We start from the raw sequence: 12,444 nt of genomic DNA, 5'->3' as shown, positions 1-12,444 counted from the left end.
TGCACTAAGTGCTTACTCAGGAGAACTGAATTTCCCAAAGACTCTCTGGGGATGTAGGGGAGACGTAACCTGCTCTGACGACCTAAACATCTCCAGTGAGTGGAAACATCTTATGTCCTGGGCCAATATGACCTGAGAAGTTGGGGGTGCTGGAATGGCAGTTCTGATAGCAGCAGAGCCCCCAAAGAGTTCTTGAATTCTATGTCTTAGTTCTGTGTCTTAGTTGCCACCCTTCACCACCAAATCTTATATAATCAGAGTTTCCCTCTACTATTCTACCTCAATATTTTGTGTGAGGGGCTATCACATTTCCTTATTTCCTTTATTGTACTAAGATACAATTTCTGAGAATATTTGAAGAGATAAAAATATTAAAATGGCAGTTTTCAAATTCCCACATATCAGTGGTTGTTAAATAGCGCTGATTTGCTCCCCTCTCCTAGCAGACATCTGACAATGTCTGGAGATATTTTTAGTTGTTACAACTCAGAAGTTGCCACTGGCATATAGTGGGTAGAGGCCACACGTGCTGCTAAAGATCCTTCAGTATACAAGGCAGTCCCTCACAACAAAGAATTATCCAGCCCCAGATATTAATAGTGCTGAGGTTGAGAAACGCTTGCAATGGGGATATAATATGGAAAATATGATATTTTATATTAAAAGGCCAGATTATAAGGCATAAAATACTTATCTTTTACATTGCTTGATGGGTAACACATGTCTAAATTCAGTTAACATGGAGCACTTTTTTGTTGTTCCTTATATAATGATCAGTTAGCTGCTGTTGAAATTTGCTCAAGTTCATTTCTGATGGAATATTTACATAAATGAAGCAATCAGATCAGGGTGGTTTATAAAGATTTTTTCTCACAATTGGATATTAAGTCTATTTTATTAGCTGTCATAAAGGGTCAAATCTTAATTATCCATGGGAATAGGAGGCACAAAGGGAATAATAATTGAAATGCACACTCTATTATAGGTGGAAGGTTAGTCAGATTCAAAATAATTGAATTGACACGAATGAAACAGAATGTTGATATTTGGAATTTGAGCTGGAGTTATTCCCTAAGTGCTATTAACTTTAGGTTTCTACAACTTTAATTATAGAAATATAAAGAAAGTAAAAAATCTGCGTAGAACACATCACTAGAATAAACTGGGACCACACCCTCACCCCACTGCATGCGTGTGGGCACACGTGTGCAGGAACACACAATATATCCCTCAAAAGGTCTGCAATACTCCATAGAAGGCATCAAGGGAATATCATGAAACCTATTTATGTTCCTCAATAATTTAAGACAAATCCACAAGTGAAATACTGTATACGGCAAAGGGTGTATCAGCTTTACAGACAAAATTTCTCCTCTGTTGGGAACACGAGACCCTTAAGTTGAATGGGTTTAGCACAGCAGGATGAAGGAGAAGGCCAAGCATTACGGTCTCCACAAACCTCCTTGAAAATCTGGGAAGCCTGACTGTCCTAGGCCTGCAAGTTTCACAGCCACACCTGGCGTCACTCCAGCCCCGATGACAATTCAGGGGTGGACTCTGTTTGTCCCTGTACCTTGTGATACTGATGTGTGCTGGCTACTGAGGCGAAGAGGGGGAGGGGGTTAGGTTTCTGCAGCGAAAGAAGGAGGTTGTAGACATAAAGGCTAATTGTACCTAAAATGGCTCGAAATATGACGTTCAGGGGAGAAATGATAGAATGATGACTTCTTGTCCTGAGGAGGAATTCTACCAAGTAATTCTGTTCTGCTTTAGTTCTTCAGCTGAGCATGTAACGAAGAGGAACTTCATTCTGACTTATTTCACCATGTGACTGTCAACCAGTCTTGTACCTCAGTCTTCCCCTTCCACTGGGAAATGGGGTATTATATGAGAACACAATTAAGGAGGAAGTTGAATAACCATTGTAAAGTCATGTGTTCCATACAGATAATAAGAGCTGACTCTGATGGCTTTATTACGATTTTATTGTTATGGGTTTATAGAAAGACTAGTGAATGGTGTAGTCTATGCCGGGAATCACAATGACAAATAAGTCGCATGAAAAATATCCTTTTAATCCTTACTCAGAATCAACAAAAAAGGAAGGAGGACACTGAACTGCCAGGCAAGTTGGACAGCAATTCAGAACCAATTCATTATGTTTGCTTTTTTGCTTTTTTTTGGCGGCGCCGTGCAGCATGCAGGATCTTAGGTCCGCGACCAGGGATCAAACCCGTGCCCCCTGCAGTGGAAGTGTGGAGGCTTAACCACTGGACCACCAGGGAAGTCCCCATTATGTTTTCAATTGGACCCAGAAGTAAAAACAGCCTCAAAGATGAACTTTTCAGTGACTTCCTTTTCATGGAAGTAAATAGACTATCACAGAGGAGGTTGTACAGAGGCTTAGATGAAAGAACACAGATCTAACATCTCTGAATGGGCTGGGTCAGCACACAAAATGAGACTGCTGTATTGATAAGAAGGCATATGTTTACTATGAGTAATCAAGAGAGAAGCAGGAGGGACTTCCCTGGTGGTGTACTGGTTAAGAATCCACCTGCCAATGCAGGGGACACGGGTTCGATCCCTGGCCAAGGAAGATCCCACATGCTCTGGAGCAACTAAGCCCGTGTGCCACAACTACTGAGCCTGCACTCTAGAGCCCGTGAGCCACAACTACTGAAGCCCGCGCATTCTAAGGCCTGTGCTCCACAACAGAGAAGCCGCCGTAATGAGAAGCCCGCGCACCGCAATGAAGACTAGCCCCCGCTTGCGGCAACTAGAGAAAGATTGCCTGCAGCAACGAAGACCCAACACAGCCAAAAAAGAAAAAAAAGAAGATAGAAACAGGAGAACATCTCCTGGTAATGGAACCAATCATCAAATAAGGAATGGGAATCCCCTATGCCCAGTCATAAAGGATGGGTGCTAAAGGATGGGCGGTTAGGGTAGCTTTATTCCTCCCATCTCCAAAGCCACAGTTTAAACCTGACTATTTTAAGAATATTGAGATGTAAACATGTAAAAGTTGTGTTTCTAAAAAAACATAACTTCAACTCCCCTAGCCCTTGTTTGCAATCAGGGTGGTGACCTAAGCTTCCCAAATGTATACAGGTCTGCATATCCAACAGACCTGGTGCCACTGGGAGAGAAGGTGTATTCAGAGATCAGTATCCTAATGCTGTCTTGAAAAAAAATTAACCTCCCTACTGAGAGAGCTGGAAGCATGCATTCCCACAGCACCTAAATGGTGTCATGAATAAAGATGGTGATAATCATTATAATGATCTGTGAGAAATGATATCAAAAAAACATGCAGACTTTTCCAGCCACTTACGGTATATATCTAGTCATTCATTCCTCCTCTCACCCTCCCACCCACCTGCCATTTACCCATCCATCCATCATCCCCCTATAAAGCCCCTCACCCAGCCAAATTCTGGGCCAAGCACATCACCTGTTGCTGGAGGTACAGGCATGAAGAACACACATTCCCACCCTCAAGGAGCTCACAGAGTCAATTCTAAAAAGTGCACGAGGCTAATTTTCACAATTATAAATTATGAGTCTGGGAGATCTTTTCCTCTGTTACTTCTTTCTCTCTTGGGATCAACAGTTCTTTTGCCAAAGGGTATAATGGGAAATAAAGTGTGTCCAAAAGGTCAACAGTTGTTGGAAATTCTCATAAAAGGCATTGCCCAAGACAGTGCCTTTCAATAGAAATACCATGTGAGGCACGTATAAAATTTTTAATTTTCTAGAAAAGAAATTAAAGCAAAAAATCAGGTATAGTTCCTTTTAATATATATTCACTTAACCCAATGTATCCAACTATTATCATTTTAACATGTAATCAATATAAAAATTATTAATGAGATTTTACATTCTTTATATATTTTTAAAAAAAATTTTATTGGGGTATAGTTGCTTTACAATATTGTGTTAGTTTCTACTGTACAGCACAGTGAATCAGCTGTACGTATACATATATCCCCTCTGTTTTGGATTTCCTTCCCATTTAGGTCACCACAGAGCGTTGAGTAGAGTTCCCTGTGCTATACAGTAGGTTCTCACTAGTTATCTATTTTATACATAGTATCAATAGTGTATATATGTCAATCCCAATCTCCCAGTTCATTCTTTTGTATGTATTAAGTCTCTGAAATCCAGTGCTACGTATTTTGTACTTACAGCACATCTAAATTTGGTCACATTTCAAGTGCTCGGTGGCTACGTATGGCCTGTTTGCCAACACAGGCCTACTGTGACCCACTGTTTACAATTTGGGTTTGCTATTATTTTTGGATTAAAGATAATTTAGTTTGTTGCCTCATCTTCCATATTGAAAAAGGTCTTTCCATTCCGATTCTTTGGGTCAGAAACCTTCTTGAACTGATCTGCTCAAAATGTTTATTCAGTGTCTATCAAGTATCAGACATTGTGTGTTAGGAAATCACAGTCATTTCTCATTGAATCTGAGACCGCACAGCCTGGTGGTTATGAGCGTGGAGCTAGACTGCCTGGGTATGATATGACTATACCACTTACTGTGTGACCTTGGACAGTTACCTAACCTCTCTGTGCCTCAACTTCCTCATCTATAAAATGGATGGAATAAATAGTATCTTCCTCATAGGGTCACCATGAGGTTTAAATGAGTCAATATTTACAAAGTGTGTAACACAGCATCTCATAGGGCAAGGCCTATACAGGTGTTTATAAAACACATTTTAAAAGTTGAAAAATTTTAAATGGGTCTGCATTTTTCCCATACGATGAGGAAGTAAAACCTTACAGTTTAGAATTAGACTAAAACTCAGAAGACCTGGGGGTTTACTGAACATGTGAAAGTCATTCTAATTTTAAAAAGGCAGCATATTTTTGCATACCTAATTATTAAAAAAATGTTGTGGAAATAAATGAGCTTCTACATATAAAACACTTTGAAGAATTCCAGTTAGTGGTGATCATCTCTACAAAGTCAAGGTATTCTGGTTATTATAATTTTATAATAATGGATGGATATTGGTTAATGGATGGATATTGCAAGCAGCTATGAACTATGCGTTTATGAGGCCCCATTTGCAGACGGAGAAATGACTGTTCATTCTCCTACCATACACAGACACTGGCATTTCATTTTAATTTCTGTTGCTGGTGTATTTTTCTCCTGACCTTTATGCTTAGCAGTGCCAGGCCTTCAGTGAGACGCTCCTAAGTCTGACATTGCCTGGCATCTGAAGCATTATCATTCCCATAACTAACAGTGACTGGAAGCAAATAATTTAATTCTGGGCAAATGAAAATGAATCAACGGTGTCAACTCCATTTCCCATCTTTCTAATTTTCTGTAACAAAAGAGGAGAGGGAAATGTCTGTTCCCTGGTGTGAGATTCACTTAGGAAAGTGAGAGACAGATAAATAATTGGTGATGCCCTGCTCCTCGTTCCCACAAAACACTGCTGTCCCCGGCAGGAAAATCATTCTTTGTGCTGAATGAATATTTAAAGTCACACAGAATATGGCAGCTGGACATATTTATGTTTCTAAGAAAATACACTCATGACTTAGTGTGGTGAATTAAGACGAAAGCACATCTATCACAAACCCAGGTAGACCTCAGGCTAAAACAAGAGCTCCTTCCAGGCTCCTTTATATGCAGAACAGGAGTAGAACACAGTGCTGCTAATGATGCCTCAGCAACAAAATAACATAGAGCAAGGGGAAGCCTGTGGCATTTGCAGAAAATCAACACAAAGGCGTTTTAACTTTGGATTCAGAATGCACAGTTTACTTGTTTACAGAGTGGCTAGTTCAAAGGACTTCATCGCAACTGAAGTCCTGGCTGTGTCACTCCTGGTTCCATCACTGAACCTTAATCTATAAAATGAAGGGTTTGCACTGGGACCCAGAAATTCTCTTCCTCCTCTGAAATGCCCAGTGTGTGGAACTGGTGGACAGGCGCTATACCAACGTGGAGATTCTGTCAGTTGCTTTGTCTATTCCAAGTATGCATTCTGGAACTGGGAAATAACCATCCTGGGGTCCCTACTGGACCCACTGTGCGATGGACCTGAGCTCAAACTCCATTGATAACCTGACCTCCGTAAGTCCCTACCCTGACTAGTGGACCACAGTGACATTTTGAGTTTCCTGGAATTAATGTCAGTTCGGAGCCAGTGCCTAGTAAGCCCTGAAAAGTCTGAGGATTTCCTTTTTCCTCATGCAGTTACCCTGGTAAAAGGCTATAGGTCCTTTTGGGGAAGGCTGGGAGAAAGATGAGCAGTATAAACTTTCAGCAATGTACCAGGGTCCGTCCACCAGGAGACCCCATCTCCCCTTCATTCAAGGGGTTCTGGGTCTGTAAATGGGCTCAGGTCTGGGAATTGCCTGAGGGGCCATGCCTTTCTGTTTTCATGATGCAAATTAAACTCTTGGTCACTTGATCTAGAACTCTTCCCCTTATATAGATCAAGTAAGACTTTAGTAAATTTCCTATCTATTTCATTTCTAGGAACACCGTGGCTGAAGGTCTGTGCCGGTCAGACTATTCCACTGCTGTCCTGACTGGTGTCCCTTACAGTAACCTCGCCCACCTTGCCTTGAGCAATTAAGCAGTAAAGAGCAGACATACCTATCTTGTCAATCTCTGCCCTCTTGGAATTCACATGCTGGTGGAGGAAAGAAATAAATACACAAGCAAATATTTGGGGTCATCAATCAGTGCTACCAAGAAGACATACCAAGGGACTGTGGTGAGAGTCACTGGGAGGGGTGGTCTCAGGATGGCCTGTCTGAGGTCGTGAGTGCTGAGGGCTCAGGGAGAAGATCCTATGAAGCAGAAAGGATGGCAAGATTGACACTCCTGGGAAACGTGTGGAGCGGTGCAGGGTCTGAGCACCAGAGGCTCACGACAGAAAAATTCCTGACATTCTAAAACCTTATTTCCTTGGTCATCTAGTTTTCCTTAATTCAAAACCAGATCAGATGTGGATGGAGGGAGCTGCCTAGTAAACAGAAATAACAAGATCTCTTATTTATTAATTTATTTTTGTGGGAAAGTTTGACTTTTTCCATATAGCTTTTTTTTTAAACATCTTTATTGGAATCTAATTGCTTTACAGTGGTGTGTCAGTTTCTGCTGTATGACAAAGTGAATCAGCTATACGCCTACATATATCCCCATATCCCCTCCCTCTTGTGTCTCCCTCCCACTCTCCCTATCCCACCCCTCTAGGTGGTCACAAAGCACGGAGCTGATCTCCCTGTGCTATGCGGCGGCTTCCCACTAGCTATCGATTTTACATTTGCTAGTGTACGTATGTCAAGATCCCTTATTTAAGGTCTCCAGGATCAAAGTCTTAATTCTTTGGCTTGAGTTTTAATTACGAATGTTTAAATAAAAAGGGACTGTGTCAAACTTCAGCTGCTTATGTACTCAGTGCATAAGTAATGGGTGTAAAAAGGGTTTAAACAGTACATGCCTTTAAAAACAAGAAGAACCTTCAAGTAGAAAATGGTTTTTCATTCACAATTTTGCCATTGTTTTCTCCTTCTTCTGTGAGCCTCCCACACCCCTTGCTGCTGCCTCTCTTAGGGCACTGATGAGTTCTTAGCAGGTGGAGAATGGGAGGGCTCTCTGTGTCTTCCCTCTACAACCAGATGGGAAGCATCTGGGGGCCAGGTCTCATCTATATCCGTGAAAGGTCCCCGGTGGTTCCAGGGGTAGAGCAGGTGTGAAACTGTTTTTTTGAGTTGAATTGGAATGGGATTGGAGAAAATAGAGACTCAGCTGAGACTTCCCTGAGATTCACAGACAGGGTGTCCAGATGCACCCTAGCTGTTGAGAAAACCCCTCTGTCATCAGGGTAGCACTCCACATGTTACAAGTAGGTAACAAGACCCAGAAATTCCGCCAAGGAAGAGGGATCACTTTCTTCATTTCCCTTAACAACTGCATTTCTCAGGCCTCCTCAGCTGCTGGATCCCACAAGGTTCTGGGTGTTTTGGTGAGTAAGCTCACGTCGCTCCCCTCAGTCCCACCCCCAGCCTAGGGCATCTCCATCTATTCTGGAAAGCAGGGATGCTCCATTTGAGTCGCCTGTTTCCTCCCAAGTCTTTGCCCATGATTAGTCTTTTCTGTTTCCTTCTTGGGCGAGACTTGAAATTGCAAAGTCAGAAAGAGGCCTCTTTTCCCCTCTCCCTCTGCTGTCACTCTGAGGCAAGGAGCACAGGACAGCTTAGCTGAATGAACGGGAGGAAGAACAAAGAAAGAGCAGGAATGCCAAACGGGGTGGGGGTGGGGGGATGTTTCTAGACATTATCCCGAATTTCCTTCCCTACCCTGTACTTTAACACATTATCTCACTTGATCCTCATACTCCAAGGTAGGATGTGAAGTACGATTATCTCTCTTTTCCAAAAGATGAAGCAGGTTGGAGAGCCGGAGGGACTTTCCCAAGGTCTCACAGTAAAGGGCAGGGAGAGGGTGGACTTGGGTTTCTGGACTCCCAATCCTGTGCCAGCTTTGCAAAGGCACACAGTGCATTAGCCTCTGGTAGCACAATTTACAGAGCCTAGCTGAGTCAGCAATACACAGTCTGCGCTTTGCCGTGTAAATCATCTTATTTAGGGGTCTGTAGCCCTGAGCTGCTGGCTGAAGAATGATTTGTCTGCAACAGAGAAGAGGATGATGTCATGAATATACTCAAGCAGTCTCTGCCTCTGTACTGCCCTTGAACTGGCTTCTGGACAGTCCCTTAGTACTGTCCCTTAGCAGTATTTTGCAGCCACCAGAATGTTCCTTTTCTCTGCAGTCAACTGGGCTGACCATGTCATCATCCAGATTGGCAATTAAAATTGCCATAATAATCTGACCACAGTTGGGGACTTTTGAGTCTGTGGACATCATCGGCATTTCCTGGATAAGATTGTGAATGGAAAGGACTGGAAAGTTCAGAACTTAGGCTATTAGTCTTCTCCTGACAGGCTAGTGGTAGTATGTAAGTAAAAGAAAGCGAAAGGAAGCTTTTCTGGTAGCAAGAATGTCTTATGCTGTGGACCCTGAGAAGGGTTGAAAACAAAGAGCCCCAAATAACACCTGTTCTTCCTCAGGTATCTCAATTCAATCAGCATTAGATGTGGGGCAGCTCCTTGAATCCATGATCTAAATACCTCCCCAAGGATGACGTACGTAGCCAGTCTCACACAGAGCCCTGCGCGCCAAAGGTCCCCTCTGTTAAGGAAAAGCCCTCTTTCCCCATCAATACAAAGCAAATTATTGATTCTGATCATTTTTCTCCAAGGAAAAAATATTATCACTCTTTCCCAAACTTTCCAACTCTCTTGGTTTACTGGAGTGTCCTCACTCTAAGGAAATCGCCTGAAATTTGTGCAACTTAGTCACGTATTTGCCAAGTGCTCACTGTGTGTAGAATGTAGCACAGGAGAGGCTATAAGAAGACAAAAAAAGAACATCAGAAAAATCTGTGGCTAAGCCTCCAATCTCAATATGTGCACAAATCTTGTAGCAGAAAATGATATAAAAAAGTAACAATGTTTTGAATGAATTAAAAAAGTGACCCATTGGTCTGCACGGGGAAATCTCTGTACTCTTGAAATAACCCACTTATACAGACTTTCCCTTTGATGCCTTATATTCCTACTAATCTTAGCTCTGATTTAAAGTACTACTATATGTAATTAGGAGAGATGGGCTGCAGTTTTCTGATCTTCTCTTTGGGCAGAACTGTGCTTTGCTGTGTGGGTACCGCCATCATCAACCACCATAACTGATCTGCTTCTCAAATTCATAACCCAGCACTGCCTCCTGCCCTTTCTTCATGCACTTTTATTTCACTTTATATTACTCCTATAGATTCATCTTATGCTAGACCCCTCAGAAAGAAAGTCTCTAATGAAAACAAAGTACTCAGGTGTGAATCAGAAATTTTATATTTTCACTATTATTTTCTTATCAAAGCAGAGTTTCTTGGATCTCCTAATTGAGCTACTGCGTTTTCCTAAGCTGTGGATTCACTTAGTTTAGTAATAAGTGCTTCGAGTTCTTTAACAAAAATAACTACATAATTAACTATACTATGCCATTGCACTTGGCAATAGCACAACGCCTGTTAATTCAACAAAAGTCAGGAATTTACAAAAAGAACCTATTGCATCTCAAGAAGCAGGCTTCCTACCTAGTTAAATATGCTGTTAACATAGATCAATAAAACAACATTTACTTGAGACACGCTCATGCTGGATTTAAGAGCATACTTGAATGGTTTGAAACTTTAATTTGTTCATAACATATAGGACCAGAGCTATTTCTTGCTTAAATTAAATTTTCAGAAGAAAAACACATATATTTATGAATGCTCACTGCCATAGAAACAGCATTCCTTTGAAAACAATACCCATTTCCTAGACATAAAACATTAAAAGAATCAGCCACGGGAACAAAGATGTGTGTTCCCTTCTCTTCTGGATTTAAAGGTTGATAATTATATTTCTAAGAACCAGCATTATGGGCTCTTAAGGCTGACACAAAGATGGGAAAGGAGATGCATTAAGGGATAATTTCTTGGTAATGAGGACCTCTAGAAAGCATGCACATTATGTTTTTATGTAGAATAAACACATTACTATAAAATATGAAGAAGAAAATCCTTACCCGAATCCAGAAAGTAAGCGACAGAAGAGAAAGAAGCCATAACCTTGGACAAATGAAGAAAGGAAGGCAAAGAATCCGTTGATAGACATGCAAATCAGAAGAGACTGCTTCCTTCCCACTTTGTCTGCCAGTCCTCCCCAGAAGAATGCCCCCACCATCATCCCGAGGTACACTATGCTGCCTGCAACACACAGAAAACAAAGAAACACATCAGAGACCGGGAGTAAGAGACACATGTAACAGCAAGTGAACACGGGACAAGATACATTCCAGAATTTTACGTGGGAAAAAAATTCCTTTAATAACAGATCCTTCAGGACACACGGATCAGCTTTCAAGTTGGAAAGCAAGCTCTGTGGGCTACCTTTGGCTGCCACGGCCAGTGGCAAGGGCAAAAGACGAAACAGTCACATTCTCACCAGCCTTGTGGGGATGGGTACCCAGTGGGCAAGCGTAAGGAGGAGTCTCCACACAGAACAGTCCTGCAGTTTGGCTCATGGCTGTGTCACCTTCGGTCCGAATGCCCAGCTTAGCGCCGCAACAAGGCCAAGATTGGAGACTGAGTCAAGGGCTCCCGGGTCAAAGTGGATCCCCCTCAGTGTCCCTCTTGGCATCACTGAGTATACAGGTGAATTTTCTAATTCACTTGCTTCTTCTAAAAAACCAAGCCCTCGTAAGCTCTGTCCAGAATCTTCTGCAGGATGAAATAATATTAGGTATGGCAAATGTTACTTCCGGGAGGTTTCTAAAAGGGTGTGCAATGTCTAGGGGAAATGGTACAATTAATAAATGAAAGTTTGGCTTTGAAAAAGCTGCCATAGGGCTTCCCTGGTGGCGCAGTGGTTGAGAGTCCGCCTGCCGATGCAGAGGACAGGGGCTCGTGCCCCGGTCTGGGAGGATCCCACATGCCGCGGAGCGGCTGGGCCCGTGAGCCATGGCCGCTGAGCCTGCGCGTCCGGAGCCTGTGCTCCGCAGCGGGAGAGGCCGCAACAGTGAGAGGCCCGCGTACCGCAAAAAAAATAAAATAAAATAAAAAAGCTGCCATATTTTAATCCATTTCTACTTTTTCCTTTGCTTCACCAAAGCACCATTTGACTAGTCCCTTCTCAAAGGCACGTTCAAGATACTCAGCAGCATCTGAGTCACAAGCTAAAAAACAGTGCCTTAATGATTGCTTTCGGTTAGGGAAATATTCTACTTAAACATTCACCAGAAATCGTTTGCTTAACAGAGTTAATGAATTAATATGAGACCCAGAAGGAGAACATTTGGCAAAGTCTGCAGATGCTGCTTTGCAGATAGCCCAGTATAGACAGCTACAGTGAATGGCGAATGTTGGAGCAATTATACAATAAGACGAAACAGAAGCTGTTTTTTATTTAGACTGGGGTAGGGTACTGCAAAGAGGTGGGTGGTCATCCTTTGCCTGGCTGGGGGTGGCATATTTTTCTCTGTACTATGGGGCTGACGACCATACACAGACCATCCTTCTCAATAAAGAGATTACTCACAGCATGAGGCCCAATGCATGCCCGGAAGATAATTTAAAGAATGTATCAGCACAAGGCAAAGGAATCCCCAAAGCAGACAGATTCACTCAGGGACATGCATATGCAGCATAGCTCTTATTTATAGCCTAAGAGGCTTGAGTTTGCCACTCACGACTGTCAGAAGAATAATCAGTAGCTAAGCTGCTTTATGATAATGTCTGTCTTTAAAAATGCCTACAAATCAGAAAGTGAGCTCCATCCATCAGGAGTGGCCCGTGG

General features: G+C 42.3%; 1 protein-coding gene across 1 annotated transcript in view; it reads right to left on the bottom strand.

Moving 5' to 3' along the window:
- SV2C (synaptic vesicle glycoprotein 2C) overlaps nucleotides 1–12,444 on the bottom strand; it is a 244,417-nt gene that overhangs the window by 105,886 nt on the left and 126,087 nt on the right. The window contains exon 3 of the mRNA XM_067731038.1: nucleotides 10,676–10,856. Within this exon, the coding sequence (XP_067587139.1) occupies nucleotides 10,676–10,856 (181 nt within the window). The remainder of the gene's footprint in view (nucleotides 1–10,675; nucleotides 10,857–12,444) is intronic.

This window comes from Pseudorca crassidens, chromosome 3 (assembly GCF_039906515.1).
Source record: "Pseudorca crassidens isolate mPseCra1 chromosome 3, mPseCra1.hap1, whole genome shotgun sequence".
Taxonomy (NCBI): domain Eukaryota; kingdom Metazoa; phylum Chordata; class Mammalia; order Artiodactyla; family Delphinidae; genus Pseudorca; species Pseudorca crassidens.
This window is presented reverse-complemented; position numbering and strand designations above follow the sequence as displayed.